At 46.3% G+C, this 20,896-nt stretch overlaps 1 protein-coding gene across 1 annotated transcript in view; it reads right to left on the reverse strand.

The window, feature by feature from the left end:
- The window catches only part of PLXNA1 (plexin A1), a 291,520-nt gene that overhangs the window by 109,768 nt on the left and 160,856 nt on the right, over positions 1-20,896 (reverse strand). The window contains exons 6-8 of the mRNA XM_072598341.1: positions 19,715-19,838; positions 19,412-19,565; positions 16,257-16,356 (exon numbers count right to left, since the gene is read on the reverse strand). Of these exons, the coding sequence (XP_072454442.1) occupies positions 16,257-16,356; positions 19,412-19,565; positions 19,715-19,838 (378 nt within the window). The remainder of the gene's footprint in view (positions 1-16,256; positions 16,357-19,411; positions 19,566-19,714; positions 19,839-20,896) is intronic.

Consider the following 20,896-nt stretch of genomic DNA (forward strand, 5'->3'; position numbering starts at 1 on the left):
AAACCAAGATGGGGGAGGGTGGGGTGACTTCTAATGTTAATATGAATATTCAGGGAAGGCAGAAGAAGCTTGAATTGTGGAACTTTCCTATTATCTTCTCCAGGATGGGAATCTAAAGACTGAGCAGAGTGGGCACTGCTATGTGCTAGCATTATTATCTGGGGGAATAAGGAAGGGGTCTGACGTGAGCCAAAAGCTCTGTGTATCACTCAATTAATATAGTGGCTCATTAAATACTTCCTATGGGTCTCTTCCTCTATTTTAGGTGCTCTGTCTAGAAATGCAGTCCTCCTTAACAAGTAACAATAAGGATAACTGTGCAGGTAGGTGTCACAGTGGATAGAGAGGGGAGAAATACAAGGGAAAGGCAGTGATACGGTGAAAAGTCAGGAAGGCCTGAGTTCAAATCTAGCCTCATACACTTACTTGTTATGTGACCCTTAAGACACTTACCCTCTGCCTGCTTCCGTTTCCTCATGTGTAAAATAGGGATGATAATACTAGTACCTGCTTCCCCATGTTGTAAGGATAAAATGAGATAATATTTATAAAGCGCTTTGCAAACCTTAAAGCTTTATATAACACCTAGCAATTATTATGTTATTGGTGGTGGTGAAGTACAGTCATTTCTGTCTTATCTGACTCTTTGTGATCCCATTTTGGGGTTTCTTGGCAAAGATACTGGAATGGTTTGCCATTTCCTTCTCCAGCTCATCATTTATTATTACTATTATTTATTAAAAAGGACTGGATTTCTAGGCAGAGCACCTAGGTTTGAGGATGGCTCTGTTTGTGGCAGACTGCTCAGGGCCTCAGTTTGCACATTATAAAATAAGGGGGCTTACTTTGAGGTCTCACCTCCCACCGATCAGACCAGGTAAGATGACAAAAAAGGAAAATGATAAATGTAGGAAGGGCTACAGGAAGCCAGGTACACAAGTACATTGTTGCTGCTGAGAATTGTTCAGCCATTTTGAAACTATGCCCCAAGTGGGCACACCCTTTGACCTAACTATATCCCTACTAGGCCTATAATCCCAAAAAGATCACAGAAGGAGGAAAAGGACCGATATGTACACAAATATTTCTAGCAGCTCTTTTGATAGTAGCCAAAAATTGGAAGCCAAGGGGCTATCTTCCTAGTGGGAAATAGCTAAACAAATAATGGAATGTGAATGGAATGGAATATTATTGGACCATAAGAAATGACAAAGAGGACAATTTCACAAGGAACTGGAAGGACCTATTTGGACTAATGCAGAAGTAGGAGAAGAATTTATGCAATGACAACAACATTATAGAGAAAAACAACTTGGAAAGACTTCAGAGGTCTGATCAATGAAGTGATAACCCATGAGGCTGGAGGACCAAAGATAAACACTCTATTCACCTCCTGTCGAAGAGCAGATGAACTTAAAATGTTCAGGCACAGCCAGCAGGAGGAATTCTTGTACGGGACTATATGCATGTTTATTTGGAAGGTTTCATTTGGGGGTGGGGGGTGTCGTTATCCAGTAAAGGGGGAGCAGAATGAGGAAGAGATTATAATAAATCCATGTACTATTAAGCAAATTTATTTAATAAAAAATAAAAAGTGGAAAAAGAAAAGAAAACAGAGCCAGGATCCGCTGATGTGCTGGGTTAGTGTTATTAAACTTTTTTTCCCTTTCTTTTAAGCTGTGTTGCAAGGGATCGCTCTCTAGGGATGGGAGAGGGAAAGATAGATTTGGAAATGAAGTTCATGGCAAAACAAAAGATTTCAACAAGTTTTAGGAAGGTCCCTTTGATCTCTAAATTCTGTGGTCCTAGTTGGGAGGCCATAACCAGCACCCAAGTCCCTACCCTTCCAGAATCCTAAGAGCCTAATTAGCCTTTCTTCTTCAATTCACCACTCATCTGACAGTGTGGGAGGCATCAAGGAATGGGGGGTATGGGGGGATGGACTGCGCCCTGATGCCTCTGCAGTTTACCAGGGGCATGATCACAGGCTGGTCTCTAAAGTTCTCTTGGGCCTCAGTTTCCTCATTTGTAAAGTAAGGAAGTGAAACTAGGTCTGAGGGCTGCAGATTTATGGTCCTGTAATCTCATGATACTTGCTTACAGACTTTACCTGATATAGTTAGAGACCCTTATGAGCCTACAAAAGACAGCCAGGGAGAGTCAGTGCTGAATGTCAGTGTCTGGAAGACGGAGATGAGAAACAAAAGGTGCGAGGAGATGGAGAGAAGAAAGAAGGGGAAAAGTACACACTCAGAGGGAGATGTGGAAATAGGGGGGACATAAGGACCAGGGGGGAAAAAAACATAGGAGACCACACCAAATCCTTCATTGCATCCCTTAGTATCTAACACAGTATGCCTGCATCTAGCACGGACTTAATAAATCTTAATAAATGTTGCTTGATTTTAGACAGTGCCTTTCCATAGCAAGCATTTAATAAGTGCTTACTGATTAATTTGATGATCATATAGCAATAGGGACACTTCCCTATTGACATAGGGACACTTCCATCAAGTGACAAATCAGGGGATAGATACATTCTATGTTCTAAGGTAACAGTCTCGCTGTGTGTCATGGACCCCTCTGGCAGTCTGGGGAAACCTAAGAAAGTCTTCCCAGAAGGCTCTTAAATGCAAAAAATAAAATATATGTAATAGTAATGGAAACAAATTACATTGAAAATTATCAAAATATTACATATGTATACTTTTATGTTTTAATGGAACATTTTATATAAAATAATTTTTTTTTAAAGTTCACAGGTCCCAGGTTAAAAAGCGCTGTTCTTCACTAGTTGACAAAAACAGTTGGGAAAACTGGAAAACAGTATGGCAGAAACTAGATATAGACCAATATCTTACACCGTATGCCAAGATAAGGTCAAAATGGGTACATGATTTAGACATGTAACCATAAGCAAATTAGGAGAGCAAGGAATAGTTTACCTGTCAGATCTATGAATAAGGGAAGAATTTATGACCAAATAAGAGATAGAGAACATTATGAGACATAAAAGAGATAATTTTAATTATAGTAAGTTAAAAAGGTTTTACACAAACAAAACTCATGCAACCAAGATCTGAAGGAAAGCAGAAAGCTGGGAAGCAATTTTTACAAGAGTCTCTGATAAAGGTCTTATTTCTTATATATTTATGTACACACACACATATAGATATATATATATACATTAACATACAAAGACTCAATATGTATATTTATCAAGTTTATAAGAATACAAGTGATTCCCCAAATGATAAATGGTCAAAGAATATGAACAGACAGTTTTCAGATGAAGAAATCAAAGCTATCTATAGGCATATGAAAAAATGTTCCAAATCACTATTGATTAGAAAAAAACAAATCAAAATAATTCTGAAACACCACCTCACACCCATCATACTGGCTAATATGACTGAAAAGGAAAATGATAAATGTTGGAGGAGATGTGGGAAAATTAAAACACTAATGCACAGCTGGTGGAATTGTAAACTGATCCAACCATTCTGGAGAGCAATTTGGCATTATGCCCAAAGGGCTATAAAACCACACATACCCTTTGATCCAGCAACACCACTATTAGGTCTGTATCCCAAAGAGATCATAAAAAAGAAAGAAGATCCTACATGTACAAAAATACTTATAGCGGCTCCTTTTGTGGTGACCAAGAGCTGGAAATGGAGGGAATGCCCATCAACTGGGGAATGGCTGAACAAGTTGTGGCATATGATCGTGATGGAATACTATTGTGCTACAAGAAATGATTTCAGAAAAACCTGGAAAGACTTCCATGAACTGATGCTGAGTGAAGTGAGCAGAACCAGGGGAAATAAGAAAAGCAATATTTTAACGATGACCAACCATGACCTCAGCCCTTCTCACAATGCCAGGATCTAAGACAGCTCCAAAAGACTCCTGATGGAAAAAGCCATCCACATCCAGAGAAGGAGCTACGGCGTCTGAACGCAGAGTGAAGCAGGCTGTTTTCACTTGATTTTTTGGTAGGCTTTTTTCCTTTTGTTCTGTTTCTTCTTATACAACATGACTAATATGCAAATATGTTTTACATGACAGCACATATATAACCTATATCAAACTGCTTACCATCCAAGGAAGGGGACAGGGTAGGGGGAAGAAAATTTGGAACTCAAAATTTTATTTAAAAAAATGAATGCTAAAAATTATCTTTATATATAATTGGGGAAAAAATATGATTTAAAAGAAAATAAATAAATCCTGTTCTAAGGCAATAAGAGGAGGCATGATGAAGCATGTGAAGAGCTGAACTGGGGCCAAACTATGACATTCAACACTCACAAGCTGTGTGACTAGGACTCTCAGTTTTTCCATCAGTTAAACATGGTATTCACACCCTAAGGGGTTACTGTCAAGGAAAGTGAGTGATGAGGAGTATTGATTCTGTAAATAAAGACGATCCTTGGCCAGTGCTTTAGGAGTCCAAAGGAGAGAGAGGAAGCTATTAGAGACCAGAGGCCAGGAAAGATATCATGGAAGAGGACTTCAGGTCACTAAGTTAGAACACATCTTGCCCAAGCTTCCACCTATCCCCACTTAAGAGATGGAAAGACTGAGGTTCAAGTGTAAGGTAGGACTTGAGGTGAGTCCTGAAGAATAAACAGGACTTGCCTCCTCTAGGTCTCCCCTTCCTCTTCAGCCCTCAGCATTCTTAGAGCCCAGAGGAAACCAGGAGAGAAATAGTCTTTCATTCCCTCATGCCAGCACCATTCTAGAGAAAGGGAGGAAAGGAGTGGGTGGCCTGGGTTGAGTAAAGGGTAGGAGTAGAGTCCGCCCACAATGTGCACAAACACCAGTGGGAGGGAGAAAGCTGCCCCTGCCAGGACCTGGAGCAAATCGAGCAAATTGGCAATTCCAGTCCTTGCATGAGGCAGGGCGGGGAAGCCTCTCCTATCCCCTGCTGACAGCCCAGAACAGAGCCTTCCAACCTTTCTTCTGCCAGCCACATGCCTGTGAACTCCCCGGCCAAGCCTGTAGCACATTCTCTGCCCTCACTGTCACCCTGCTGCTGACCACCCCAAGTCCATCCACACACTCCACATAAGACCACTTTGATGTCTTTTCTGCCTTTTTTCCCTCCTGTAGATCCGGGGTTAAGAGTCCTGCTTTCAAAGACCATCTCTTACTAGCTCTTGGATTAAATCACATTCTTTCCCTGGGCCTCGGTCTCCCTCCTCTGCCCCCTTCCTCTGCCCCCCTCCACCCCAGCTTAATTAAACAGTCTCTGAAGTCAACTCAATTCAACTGGATCCAGCCAGCCTTTGCTTAATTTCTTCTGGCTCTAAACTCTTGCCACAAAACCGCCCCTTCCTATCATTCCAGGCTAACAACACATTCACCACCCATTTCACAGGATCATTAATTAATTACTACTAAAAGCTAACATTATAGAGTGCTTACGATGTGCCAGGCATTGTGCCAAAGCACTTTATAATTATTATCTTATAGGATCCTTGTAACAACCCTGGAATGTGGGTGCTGTTATAATCCTCATTCTACAGATGAGGGGGAAAGTGAGGAAAAGAGGATAAGTGACTTGCTCAGGGTCACACAGCTACTAAGTGTCTGAGGCTGGATTTGAACTCAGGTCTTCCTGACTCCAGGCCTTGTGCTCTATCTGCTGAGCCACCTAGCTACCCCTTTGGAAACTCTGAAGCCCCTGTAAATGTGAGCCAATGAGTACTATTTAACATGGAAGGCCAGCCCACTGCATGCTGAGAATTCTATTTGTAGCGCACCTTTGTAGAACAGAATTGGCCACGGTTGTCCAAGCTGGTCTAGCCTTCTAGTCCTACAGATGAGCATCTCAGAAAGGCTAATTGATCTGACCCAGGCCACACAGCCTGTGGCACCCTGTCTTTGAACTCCATTGACCTAATTCCTCTGCTAATCACCAGATCAAAGGGGCTACTGATGCCATCCCTGAGAATGGCTTCACTTTATCCTTAAAGATTCTGAAATTGAGGAAGAGGAGAGAAGCAGGGCCCAATAGTTCATCATCATCAATGAACTCAGAGTCACAGGACCTAAACTTAAACCCAGGCATGGTCACTCATTACCTCTGTGACCACGAGTAAACTCTGAACCTCTAGGAGCCCGAGTTCCCTCATCTGTTAAATGGGGACAGAACGACCTTTAAGGTCCCCTTGTCCTCTAGCTCTAGGGTCCTACAAGACCCTTTTCTCTCCTTCTGCCTGGGGAGGCGCAAGGTCTAACGATGATGGGTTATAACACTGCCCTGAGCCAAGACGTGCCACTTGCCTAAACAAAACTCACTGAAGGAGGAGGCTTTCGGCCCTGTGCAATGCAATCATGTAAATTAAATTTACATCTTGTAAATGGACTGAAAGAATGGATTTCACCAGTCAGGGTGTTGCTGTTCTGGAAACAGTTTGTTGTTTTGTTTTTTACCTGTGAGCTTTAGGTGTGACAGTTTTTAAAATTAGTTTACTTAAAATTAGAAAAGGCAAACACAAATATGCAGAGGAACTCATTAATTAAGATTCTAGGAATCTGGATGAAGGATAGATATCTCCCCACTTTGTTAAGAACTTCCTTTCTCCAGAACCTTTGCAGCAGGCCAGCTGGGGACAAGTCTGTGAGCATCACATCCTAACGTGATGGAAAGAGCCCAAGATTGGGGCAGAGGAAGAAATGAGGACCACCAATGAGTTCAGAGAAGTCTGGGAAGATTTGTGTGACTGATGCACAGTGAAGAAAGCTGAACCATCTCCAAACACACACAATGCAGGCCACAAACTCCAGCCAACATCCTCGTTTTCCTTCTAAGCCTCTGATGGGAGGTGACCTGACCATGTCCAGACTACGCTGCTTCTACCCCCACCACATCCAGGTCCCCTTGGTGTCTTGTCTTCTCCCTTCTGAATGCCTCATGTACTTGTATTTGTATCCCGGTGCTTAGCATAGAACCTGGTACACAGTAAGCACTTAATAATTGCTCTATAACAGTCTCACATTTTGCACAGCACTTTAATGTTTGCAAAGCAGTTTATGAACATTATCTCCTTTTCTCTTTGTAATAATCCTGGGAGGTAGGGGCTACTGTAAGGTAGATGTTCTATTTCTCCATCCATCTATCCATTCATCTTTCTATTTCTATCTATCAAGTTATCTCAATCTATCTATCCATCAATCTCTGTCTCAACCTATTCATATCCATCCATCCATATCTATCAATCTCTCCCTCTATTTATTTCTCCTTCTACATCCATCTATCTCTCCTATTTATCTTTTCTTCTATTTCTCCCTGTCTCCCTTTATCTCTCCATCTATGTACTCCTCTTTCTTTCTCTACCTACCACAATATAGGCAATGATTAAACAATGCCAATTAACAAGTCATTAAAAAGAAAATGAACTATTAGCAATACGTAGCAAGGTAAAAATTTTATTACTGCACTCAAGTATACATTTTAATGGAGGCAGCTGGGTGGTACAATGGATAAAACACTGGCCTTGGAGTCCAAAAGATGTGGGTTAAATTCTGCATTAGATAATTATTAGCTGTGTGGCTCTGGGCAAGTAATTCCACCTCTCTCAGCCTGAGTTTCCTCTTCTATAAAAAGGGAATAATATTAGCACTTACCTCCTAGGGCTGTTGTGAAGACCAAATGAGACAATATTTATAAAATACTTTTTGCAAAATAAATGCCAACCATTATTCTACTGGAGGAGACAAGAGGCAACGTCATCTTGATACATATGTCTAGATACATCGAAGATACAGCAGAAGAGATGTGAGGTTTTAGGACACATGATGACAAGGGGATGTTTTGGGAACACTTATCTGTTCTGATCACTGGAGGGAAAGGAGGGAAAAGGGGTCTTTTCTGCCAAGACTACAACCAGAGCTCTAGAAACTGCTCCAGAACAAGCCGAATAGGAATCCAAAGGCATCTGTCTGTCTCTGTCTCTCTTAGACCCCACCCAGCCAATCTGGCCCTATCTGCTGCCTGGCCCTAGATATACGAGGGTCACAGGATCTAGATCTAGAAGGGTGTATCAGAGGACATCTCACCCAACCTCCTCCTTTTACAAAGAGGCTCAAGGAGTCAGGGATCTGCCCAAGGCACACAGGTAAGAAGAAAATGAAGCAAAGCCAAGATTTTAACTCAGGGCCTCTGACACCGAAGTGCATGCCCTTTTCAATACACAGTAACTCCATCTATCCTTGGTCCTTTTAGGTACTTCTGGGTGGGGATCGTGTAATCAGCTGAGGACAAAGGGTGGGTGCGGGTCTTTTGGAGGGCAGACAGGGATGTGGTCATTCATGCCCTAGCTCAGGGCCAGGCCACACCCCTCCCTGCAGCTAGCTGTGTGGTCCCTTGGTCCCCAAGCCCTCCCTACTCTCATCTGGCCTCCCCTAAGCAGGCCTTGCGCCGGCTCAGGCTATTTGAAGGATATGAAGGGCCCTGCCCTTCCCACAAGGGCAGTGGCAGCAGTAACCCTTGGCTGGAAGCCTATTTTCACTCCTGCACCGGTCCCCTCCCCTATGTGACCCTGAGGGATGGGGTGAACGCTCATCTGGCAGCCTCTCTCTGCATGTGACGGCTTCTTGGGTGTTTTCCTCCTTCGCTGACCTTCCCTAGAGGACAGAACAAGCCTCTGATGTTTCTAGCAGTGTTATGGAGGGATCCCCAAGCACCTGCTCAGCACCATTCACACCTCCCCATGTACAAACAAGCACCAGCAGCCCCCATAAAATAGGATTATGGGGACAGAAAGGCAAGGACAGGAACCAAGGTGATAGCCACTAAAAAATCCAGGACCTCACCCCTCATTGCTGGATCACTGCAAGAGCTTCCAGCCTTTCCCCTCTTGATTCTACATCTACCATTTGTGAGGAAGCTGGTGGTACAGTGCAAGGAGCTCTGGATCTGGAGTCGAGAAGACCTGAATTCAAATTCAGCCCCAGACACTGACTAGGTGGGTGACCCTAAGTAAGTCACAATTTATGCTTGCCTTAGTTTCCTCAGCTGTAAAATGGGGTGATCGTAGCAACCTACCTCCCAAGCTTGTTGTGAGGGCTAAATGAAGTAGCACTTGTAAACAGTGCTCAGAGCAGAGCCTGGCACACAGCAGGCTCTACATAAATGCTTGTTCCCATCCCACCTGATAAATCTCCACAAAACACTTCTTTTGTCATGTCCCTCCAGTACCTTACCAATATCTATTAGATTAAGTCTAAACTCCTTGGCTTAGTGTTCAAGGATTTCTCCAATCTTGTCCAAAGTTAGGCTGAAGTCCCATCTATTCTGAAATCCTACGATTCCATTTCTCCCACCTTATCTCCACCATCACCCCCTCAATGATTTTCAGTCCCAGCCGGGCATATCCTCACTACCTTATTTCCCACACAGCAGGTTCACTGTGCCCCTACCCTCCCATCCCATGCTTACCCACCTTTTTGGACAGGTTTTTTCTTATACTGTACTAACATCTGTCTCCCCTTAGCCCTGGGAACGCTTCTCTTCCCACCTGGCTTGGTTTGCAGACTCCTTCCCTTTTCACGTCCCCACTGGACAGGCCATCTACCCACCTGTCTAGCCTGATAGCACCTAAAACAATGGCTCTTTTAATGTAAGAGAAAAAGGAGCATATTGGAAGGATTTATCCTGACCCCTTCATTCTGTAAGGTGAGAAGAGCCAGGCCCAGAAGAGGAAAGAGACATGTTCAAGGTCATACAGTAAGTGCCACCACTTCCTTTCCAATGCTGTCTTCCTGGGCTGGTTGTCTGCAGTACATCCCTGACATCATCAGTGGTGCAAGAGAAGGTGAGGGAAGAGCAGAGATGCTGGGCTTTTCGAACCCTGGCCTGGGCCTTCCTGTGGACTGCTCCTCTACTTCTCAAGGCATGGGATCTCAGCATCGTCATCCTTCTCCCATGGGTCCTGAGAGGAGGGCCTCTCATCGATATCCCCTTCTCTGCCATCTAATGCACACCCAAGGCCAAGGCTTTATTTGTGGTGAGAGGAGAGCAAAGGAAGGAGGGAGGAAGAGAAAAGAAGGAAGGAGAGGGAGGGACAGAGGAAGGGAGAGATGGAAACAGAGATGGCGACAGAGAGGGACAGTCAGAGACTGACAAGAGAGAGATACAGATGAGAAGAAAAGGAGGGGGAGAGAAGAAAGAGAGGGAGAGAGAGAAAGACAGAGAGAAGAGACAGTAGAGACAGAGAGGGAGAGGTGGGGGGGAGGATGGTAGGAAGAAAGAGAGGAGGAGAGAGAGAGGGAAGAAGAGAGGAAGAGAGAGGGAGGGAGGGAGGAAGAGAGAGGGAGAGAGAGAGAGAGAGAGAGAGAGAGAGAGAGAGAGAGAGAGAGAGAGAGAGAGACTGATGCTACCAAGACAGAGAGACACGGTGAGAGAGGAGACCAAGCTAAGAAAAGCCCAGGATCAAGAAGCCCCAGCCCAGGTACAAAGAGTATGCCTGACCCAAAAGGATTACTGTTAGAATTCCCTGCTTTGCCTAGGCTTTAATCAATCTATCCAATAGCTACAAAACCCTGGCATATTGCAGGTGCTTAATAAATGCTTGCTGATCAAATAATCTGCCCCACCCCAAGAAGAGCACTTGGAGAGAGGGCAGACATATGAACAATGAGTAATGTAAGGAAATTCTGAAACTCAAGTTATGCCAAGGGAAGGAAGGAGAACCAAAATAGTGACATTGGTGACATCAGCTTAAGAAGCTGTGACAACAGAGTCTGGTAAAAGCACCACACACAGCCTCCCAACCAGAGGACAGTCACTTCCTGATTTGGATCCTTCTGCATATGGCCCTGGGGGAATACCACCCATTATGGGGGACAAGGGACAGGGAAGATGAGAGTTTAAAAATGGCCCCCAGGGCAGTACAGGCCAAACCGAAGACCTAGGGTGGAGGGAGTTAAAAGCAGGCAGTCAGATGCCAGTTCAACATAGGTGATCAAGGCTCTCAGGCCAATGACTCCTGTTCCAGGAAGCAGAAACTGCTTGTGACTTGGGGCGTTCAAGCACAGGCTGTATGATCATCCATCAAGGCAAGGGTCCCCTGAATTGGGAAGAAGCCTAGCACCCTTTTCAGCTGTGAGAATCTAAGGCTCTAAGGGCTGGCCCCATCCTTTTGGTCTGGGTGATATCTCTTTGAATTGCTGACCTGGGGTGGAGGGTAGAGGAGACCAGGGAGGACACCATTCAGTTTCAATCATGGGAAATGTAGAATCAGAGGTTGTGTATAGTTTAGAATAAAGAAGACCCTGCCCATCCATGGGACTACTCGGTTTGTGTATGGGATCCAATGTCAATATATACAGCTTTCAAGCAACTCCACAACCCCATCTGCCCCAAACTTTCCAAAGATGGAACTGATGCTCCATTTCAAACTGAGAAAACTATACCAATAGCAAATTTATTGAAAAGACAACAGGGGGAAGAAAACCCATTTTAGTATGTGGGCAGCCCACTGGGCTGGAGGGAGCAGTTACGAGGTATCCCCATGTGGGCCTGCTTCCAGCCCAACCCAGCCCACCAAGATCCCTCCCTCATCCGGCCTCCTTCAGGATTCATTATCTACACCCACCAGGTGCTCGGTACCGACTGACTGAGAGAAGTAGAAAGGGGACCACAGAAAGACCTTTGAGACTGCCTGGACTAAGCCTTTCATTTGACAGACATAGTAAATGGATCCCAGAGGAATGACAGGTCTCGTCCCAAGTCATTCAGGCAGAAGTCAGTTGTTTGCTAGATGCTAAGGAGAACAAAAAAGATACCTGTGGAGGGAAAGGATGAAGATGACAACATGATCACAGAGGAGAGAGGAGGGAAACAGAGAAGAAGAAAAGGAAGGGCAGGGGAGGGGAACAGAGGGGGAGGGGAAGGAAGGAAGAAAGAAGGGAGGGAAGGAGGGAGGGAGGGAGGAAGGGAGGAAGAGAGGAAGGAAGGAAGGAAGGAAGGAAGGAAGGAAGGAAGGAAGGAAGGAAGGAAGGAAGGAAGGAAGGGAGGGAGGGAGGAGAGAAGGAGGGAGGGAAGAAAGGAGGAAGAAGGGAGGGAGGGAGGGAGGGAAGAAAGGAGGAAGAAGGGAGGGAGTGAGGAAGGAAGGAAGGAAGGAAGGAAGGAAGGAAGGAAGGAAGGAAGGAAGGAGATTAAAGGAAAGGGTAGGAGAAGAGGTTAAAAGAAGGAAAAAGGAAAGGGGGAAAGGAGAAAGGAGAAAGAAAAAAGGGGGAAGAGAAGATGAAATGGAGAAAAGAAAATGAAGGGAAAAGAAGAGGAGGAAGAGGAAGAGTGGACATGCCACAGCCCAAGAAGATGGGCTACCTCTAGAAACAAGGCCTTTGCCAAGCTCTCCAAGCTTTCCAAGGTGAGGCTGAATGACCATTGGTCAGATATGTGTAAAATGGGCTCCCTGACCAAAGACGGGTCGGACCCAGGGGGCCTCTGAGCTCCCTGTGACCTTGGGTCCTATTTCACAATATGTTCCTCACAAGAAGGTAGTGCAAGCATCCTTAACCTCATCTAACAGGGGAGTGAAGTAATTCTTCCAAAAGTCATGCAGCAAGGAAGTACCAAGGCCAGCTCCTAAACCAAGATTTCCTGACTCCATGATTAAGTGGCCTCCAACACTAGGGCCATGTTGCCAAAACATCCATTCATACAAAGTTCACAGTAATGTCAGTTACGTCATAAGTGACAAAAGAATGGAAACACAGACTGGAGAGAAGGGTCACGGAAGTTCAGAGCGGGAGCTTCTGTAAGCTGGGTAAGGAAGGAAAGGTGGGGACAACTAGGATTAGCCTTGAATGGCAGATAGTATTCAGAGATATAGAGAAGATTGATCCCTGGCAAGGACCACAGAGGTAGAAGATCAGGCCCAGTCCCTTTTGGCTGTCTGAAAAACTGGGAGAGGGACTCTCAGGAGTCTCAAAGCTCTTCTGAAGCTACTTCTGGGGATCTCGGGGGAGCCACCTGGAGGGAACCTCATCTCCTCCTACTTCCATTGGCTAGGAGCCAAACCCAGCTGCCACCCACACCTTGTAGGAAAGCAGAGATGGGGCAAGATGTTTCAGAAAGCAGAAGTGGCTTCCTGGTGTAGGAGGCTAAGCAGATGAAGTAAGCCAGCATCCCTCAGGGGAAAACCCTCTCCAGAAAATCCAACCTGACACCAAGCATTCCTCTGGACCCTCAAGCCAAGTCTGGGGGATTACCCAATCATTACTGATCTGACTCAAAGACCTCTCTTCCTTCTGACGCCTCACAGGAAATCTAAGAGTCACTGAATTTCAGAGTTCTCCAGAAAGAGAGATCCCAAACCCAATGCTCCCTTTTGCCTTTTGAATTACAAACAAGTAAGAGACAAGTTGCTCTTTTGACAAAGCATGCAGTGGTAGAACCAGAGGCAGAAAAGAACAGGTTGAAAGAATAAGTCAAGTTGAAAACCACAATTCTCTTCCTTATGTACAGGCAAGACATGTGAGAGCTAGAGAAAGGCTTGGAGGAATTCATCATATCTTCCCCAAACTGGCTCTCCTCCCCAGACTTCTTGGCTGGGCCTTCAAAGCCAGCCCTGAGCTGGCACTCCCTCCTCGCTTCCCTTTTTGCCCATGCCAAAACTTCATTCCATCCCCATCGATTCAGTCCTTGCTCCCTGAATGGGACATTGAATCATAGATACAGAGCTGGAGGAACTACAGAGGTCAACTAGTCCAACTCTTTCCTTTCACAGGTAAGGAAACTGAGGTTCTGAGAGGCTAAGACTTGCCTAAATAATAGAGGTAAAACTGGCATCTATCCTGAGGGCCCATGACTCCACCACGCAGGGCCACCATTAGTCCTTCTCTTTGTCCATCCTCTGTTTCCCTGAGTCCTAACCATCCCCCATATCACAGCCCCTAGCTTACTTCCTCCACAAAATCCACCTTCGATGAAGCCTGACAAAACTGACTCCTCCTTCCCTTAAATCCCACCATCACCTAGTGTGAATCACGCATTCCAGTCACCAATGAATGCTATTTTATTTGGGGGTATCTGCTGCCTTTGCTGGGATGAGAATGGTCAGAACACAGAAGTCAGTGATGGCTCGTGGGCACAGTACGTCAAGGGGGTGCCAGGTCATCTCCCTCAGAGGCAGGGGAAGGGAGGACAGGGTTCTTGGTGGGTGACGTCAGAACCAGCTGCCACACTGGTCTGGAGTCGGGCAACGAATACCAGGGCCTCAGGCTGCTACTGCCCGATGATAGTTGATTTTGTGACCTGTTTAGATGAGCTCAATGTGTTGAAAGGTTAGTACAAAAGGCTGTGTGAGAAACAAAGAATGACTTGTAAGAAATGATACAGAGTCCAGTATGCCAGGCCAGGAAACATATATATGGTGACTACACTAATACCAACAAAAATACACAGAGGTTCAAATGAATGCCTTGTAATTAATTATAAAGAATCTCTTCATCTCTCCCACACTCAAGTCAAGACTGAGCCACAGTCAAGGGGACTCAGGTCTCCTCCCTGCCCCATCACTGGTCACACCAGGCTTAGGTGACCTCAGATGCTGGAGAGCATCCACACCAGGCCCTGAGGCAACCGGTTAAGTGGGCTAAGAAAAATCAGCAAGACTTGGCTTCAAAACTCAGACTCTGCAGAAAGGAGGTGGCACAACAGGGGGAGCTGAGCCTGGAGTCAGGATGACCTGGTCAAATCTGGTCTAAGACATATGCTAGCTGTGCAACTCTGAGCAAGTCACTTAATCTGTGTGCCTCAGTTTCCTCATCTGTAAAATGGGGATAATAACAACACATACCTAAAATATTTATAAAGCACTTTGCAAACCCTAGAGCACTACATACGCATTATGACTAAGTCACTTCACCTCTCTAAACTACAATTCCCTCCTCTGTAAAAATGAAGGCCAAGGGGCCCATCTACCTCTCAACTCTAGCATGTCATGACTTCCTAATCCCATAACTCCATAATCCCTTGGAATTATCAGGACAAGCACAAGAACTCCAGGGTCCAGACTTCTGTTTAACTGGAGAAATAAGTGACTGAGTGGCAAATTCCTTCCCCTTCTCCTCACAAAAAAGAGATAGGAGAAAGCTCGAGTCCCCCATCCCACCCATCCCCAGCCATAACACAAGGCACCTGGCACCAAGGTGTCCCCCGTCCTAGCTACCTAAGCCCAGCCCGGTCCCCCTTATCAGGCCTCTGCTCAGCTAGGAAGATTATCAGCAACTAAGAGAAGGACTGGGGCAGCTGGGGCCCGGTAAATGGAGCATCTGACCTGAAGTCAGGAACATTATCTCCTTGAGCTCCAATCTGACCTCAGACACTTCCTGACTGTGTGACCCTGGGCAAGTCACTTCACCCAGTTTGCCTCAGTTTCCTCATCTGTAAAATGAGCTGAAGAAGGAAACGGCAAACCACTCCAGTATCCTGGACAAGAAAACCCCAAATGGGATCACGAAGATTCTGACAGAACTGAACAAGAAGAAGAAAAGTTCATGAGAAGGGTCCTTGACTCCCTGAGGATGATTCACAATGTTCCCTGATTGCCCAAAGTCAGGAAGTAAGAAACAGAGAGGATGGAGAGGGAGGATGTCTCCTGAGCCAGGCCAAGGGTGTTTCTTTGGGGAGTTTTCTTTAAAGGATTGCAAAGCATTTAATTCATCAAAGCCCTTGAGGGTAGAGAGCAATTCCTAGTGTTCTCACTTTATAGATAAGGAAACTGAGGTTCCAGAGTGCTTGGCTGGCTGCCTGAAAGCACAGCCTCCCTCAGGGAACAGGAGTTCAACCTCCATGTTCCAGCACTCCTCTGCACTGCTTTCTCCCCGCACAAAGGGCACCATGCCTCCTCTGGCTGCTGAAGCTCAGTGATCAAAAGGCAGGGCCAGTGGAGCAAGGTTGGCAGGTTTCCTCCCCATGGGAATCAGGTAGTTTTGCCATGTTGCTTGGTCACAGTCTATGCCCTGACCTCTGTCCCAACCTGACTGCTAACACTGGCTTCAGAACAGCTGCTAACTTGACCAAGCTGGTCTCTAACTCCAGTCCCAGACTGGCCCCTAACCCAGGCCCCAGACCCCAGTACTGGACAGCTCACATATGTGTGGATGGCCTCTCCTAGAACTGCCACCCCACTGGGGACACCATGCTGATCCAGCTCGGGACCTCCCCATCAAAGGGCACTATGGAACACCTTCCCCAATAGGACCTCCTACCTCCATGGCCACTGGGTACTTACGACTGGTGGACGCTGCAGTTGTAAAAGACAAAATCCACAGATGCAAACTTCTTTCCCGTCTCCTTGGACTTCAGATACAGCTTCACAACCCTCTTGTCTCCTTCAAGAGAAACCAAGAAGAAATTTGTGAGTATACAGAAGCTTGGGGGCCCCTGGGGGCCCTTTCATCCTCCAGATCAGGGTCTAGGAAGCTAGCCCAGCCTGACCCCAGAGTCAGGGTGCTTGGCACCAGCACCTCTGGGATCATCTAGACCAAATCTCTCAATTTACACATGGAACAATTGAAGCCCAGAGTGGTCAAGTGACTTGTCTCAGATCACACTGGGAGATTAGTGGTAAGACCAGGTCTCTGGACTCCTTGCCTCATGCTGTAGTGGCTGAATGTCAGCTCTGTGTCCTGCCCACAATTCCCAACCTAGGTTCTGGAAGACCCAACTCTGGGGAGTCCAGAGAAGAGCAGCAGAGAACAGGTGACCTGCAGACACAGAGCTGCACCCCACTGTACCCCCGAAGGTTACAGGATGGAAACAATATCACCATGAGGTTGCTTTGCTTTCCACTGACTTAACAGCTCCCTCAGATCCTCTTGTCAGCTGTCTTAGCTTCTCTGACTCCTCAGAATCTGGAATCAAAGCATGGCCACCGAGTGGCCTTGTAACCTTAGGCAAGACGTTCCACTCCGTTTCCTCATCTATACCACTGGGAGAATGATGACCCTACTACCTTCTCATCACAAGGCCATTCCAAGACTCCAATGACGTAATACATGGAGAACATTATGCTAAAGTGCTTAAAGTGTGATACAGATTTTTAAAAATTTCATCAGGGTAGGAAAGGATGTTTTTTAAAATTATTTTGATAACTGTGTTTCAGTATAATTGGCTTTCTTTATAATCCTAAACATTTTATTTTATGCATTTAAAAACATTCTTCTGAAAAGGGCCCCATGGGCCTCAGCATGCTGCCCAAGAGGGTCTGTGACAGCAAAAAGGTCAACCACTGTTGGGGTAGAAAGACCTCCTCTCCCCCTGCCCATGGGCATCATCCCAGGGACGCTGAGAAAGCAGGTTCTCCTGCCTCTGAGAATACTCTCCCTCTGTTCACTCTGCTACACTGACTCATTTGAATGGTCACTATTTTTTTTAATGATTATTCCTTTAGCCCACAATGATTTCCCCTTTCTCTGAACTCCCTGTTGGACTCACAGTTTGAAATCGCAAGCCTAGCCTTTTATTATCCTCTCTCGCAAACCACTCTCCAGTATTTTCTTGGGGTAAGTCTGGTCCCTGTAACTAGTGAGCCAGTTTTTCAAGGACGTGGAGAGAGGCTGACTCCAGTCCAGTCTTCCCCACAGGGGCTGGGACACAGCAGCATCAGCCTGGGCTCCAGCCTGTGTTCCAGTCTGTTCACCAGTCCAACCTCCTAAGCCCTGACACTCCCACTGAGCATCCTCTGACCCAGGGTCTTAGAAGGAACTCAGTAAACATGAGTTCAAATGCTCCCTATGGGAGCCAGGACTGGAAATGAAAATAAACACTCTGTCCAGCACCAGGAAAGCCCTGGGCTGACAGCAGGAGAAGCAGTCAAAGAGATTGGGAGGGGGGTGCCTGAGGAACACGGAGAGCTCCCTGGGAGTGACTCATGTCACACAGGACATGTGCCATCATGCTTCAAGCCAGCTCAACACTACCAGAACACAGTGTGGCCATTCACGATGGGCTTCTGCTCTGATACTAATCAGATGCTGAGCTTCTCCCTTGCTACTGCCCACCCCCAGTCCTGTGTTTCCAGGGACAGCTGGGGGGATGGGGGACTGAAATCTTGTGTTTGGGACCCCAGGCCATTCTCCCAGAGGAGGTCAGGAGCCCAGGCATGAGCACTGGTGATGTCACAGGCACGGGATATGGGACAGAATGAAGGAACAAACTAGGGATGGGAGAGCGAGATCCTGGAAGGGAGCAGGGGGGAAGGCGGGGAGGAAGGAGGAGGCCCCTTGCAAAACCACACTCATGATTCCATGCAGATGTGCCCTGTGAAAAGGCAGCCAAGATAGCGAGAGGGAGGAAAGCTGGTCAGAGAGCAGCATGACCAGCGCTTCGCTGACCTCTCAACCCTGGGCTACAAGGAAGGGAGGGCTCTAGCAGCCCAATGCTCTTCCGGGTTTTCAGGATGTTTCTAAGACTGAATTTTAGACTGAGACTTTCTCAGACTCACCTTCAAATTTCAGAAATAAGCCTTTTGGAGTTTTTAAAAAAATATCCAATTGCCCTGGCCTCCCACCCCCATCCTTCTCACCAATTAGCCAAAGCAAATAAACAAATATTATCACTTGGGGTTCTACCAGGGGAGTGAGGAGGAGAGGAGAGGCAGAGACAGAAAGACAGACAGACAGACTCTGGGAGGGATGTCCCCTTAGCCATGGGGAGCTATCCGTTAGTGTGTGGAACACTCTGGGCTCTTCCCATGTTTGGTTCCATGTTAAAAATGGTTGGCCCCATGGCTGTCTGCTCATCTATCTGGGGAGGTACCATCTGAGGTGTGTGGGAAGGAGAACCCTAGACTTGTATTCCAAAGACCTTAGTTCGAGGTCCAGCTCTTAATACTGAGTGACCATGGGCAAATTACTCTCCCTCTCTGGGATTCAGTTCATTCTTCTGTAAAATGGGTTGGGTTAGATGAGGATCTCTGAAGTTGCATCTGACTCCAGATTCAAGTCAAGTCAACAGACATGACAGGTTCATACTGTCGAAATGGAGGTCAACAGGTCCCAAATCAATCAGCAGTAGGAATGGTCTGTAAGTGGCAACTGTGCTTTCACAGCCTAGGTGAGACGGAGAGACCCAGTCTCAATTAAACATAACCCAACAAACCACAAGGTAGGTGTTTAATGAACAGATGAGGGCTGACTGATCAATCCAGTCCAGTCCCACTCCATTCCCATGTCCCATTTTATACAGGTAGATACTGAGGCAGCAACAGGCCCAAACTCACATCGCTAAGAAAACATAGCACCTAAGTCCAAACCTAGGACTTTTGACGCCAGATATCGTGCTCATTCAACTACACAATTTTGTTAAATAGAATCAAATCATCTCATGATCCAAAAACTGAAGGGGAGGGGTTCCAGTCCCTAGACAGCACAGTGCCCTACTCACCCTGGCCCCGAGTGATGGGCACCACATCCTTTGAAGAAGGGGAACGGCAGTAGATTTTCCCATCCTCGATGCGGCTCTCTGACTCTGTGAAATCTTCAAAAGAACAATTGACTCCCACTGAGAGATCTGGAACATTCCAGGCTTGCAGGACAAGCTACAGCAGCAGAGATAAGAGAGGGGATGAGTGGGCACTTGTACCAGAGTGTGAGACAAGTTGCCCACAGCTTGGTGGTAAGCCCACAGAGTGGCAAGGGGACTCTTCCACCCCAAACTGTTGAAAGGTTTAGGAGAGACAGGACGTACCGGGACTTCAGACATGGTGACCGAGATGTTCTTTGGCCGAACAGTGAGCTGGACACACTGGAGCAGGTCAGATGCAAAACGCTGGGGCTCATCAGCCCGCTCACAGCGATCTTTCCGGGAACAACTGGCATGATGGCAGGAAGAAGACAGAGACACCATCACTGGGATGTTGATACCTTTGGGGAAGTTTTCCTCCTTTTCCAAAGTATCCAAGACCTTCTACATTTTGGCACCATCCTGATTTTCCAGCCTTAGTCAATCATTCATTCAGTAAACATCTACCATGTGCTAGGGCCTTGGACACAAAGACAGCAACAGTCTCTGCCCTCAAGGAGATTGTTTTTGAGTCAGTAGCCTTCCTTTCAACTGGAACTCCAACCCAACTGGACGGGCCTGGAGGCCCTCTCCACCATCTTTATTTACCTTGTTCCCTACCATAGCAATGTGCTCTCAACTCGATCCAACAATCATTTATTCAGTGCCTGACACATTCTGGGAGCCATGCTATATACCCCAGGGCCATAATGACAAAAATGAAAAGCAGATCTTCTCCTCAAGAAGCTTAAAGACTATTACTTCCCACTATTCAAAACCCAACACCACCAATAGCACTGCCTCCAAGAAACCTTCAATAAGGGACTTGGATTTCCATATCAGGAAGACACAAAGCTAGGTGACTGAATAAAGTAGTGCTGTCCAGACCTCATCCCTACCTTGATAGTCATCTAACATACACATTCTCACCTCTGGGTGACTTGTTCTGGGCCCCAGAGAACAAGCAAAGGGAGAATGGTCCCCACTCTGGGGCTCACCTATTTTGTCTCAAGGGGGAGGAAAATGATGCTGAAGGATTACTGGACTGGATTCTAGTCCGGGCAGGGCCACTAACAAGCTTAGGGGCAGTGGGGAAGTCACGGCCCCAGTCTGGCCTTCAGTTTCCATATCAGTAAAGTGAAGAATTACTGATTGATCCAATCCAGTCCAAGCCTGTCCCCAGTTTATAGAAGAAATGATTGAGGTCCAGAGAAGGAAGTGATCTGCCCAAGACTGTATGGGTAAGAAAGCAGTGACACTTACAAAGCTGCCTTTCTGCAACCATCAAATGAGGAGATAGGACCAGCTAGCCTCTGCAGTCCCTTCTGACACCTGCCCAGTTCTATCTAACACTTGAGGATTTCAATC

The sequence above is a fragment of the Notamacropus eugenii genome, chromosome 3 (assembly GCF_028372415.1).
Source record: "Notamacropus eugenii isolate mMacEug1 chromosome 3, mMacEug1.pri_v2, whole genome shotgun sequence".
Taxonomy (NCBI): domain Eukaryota; kingdom Metazoa; phylum Chordata; class Mammalia; order Diprotodontia; family Macropodidae; genus Notamacropus; species Notamacropus eugenii.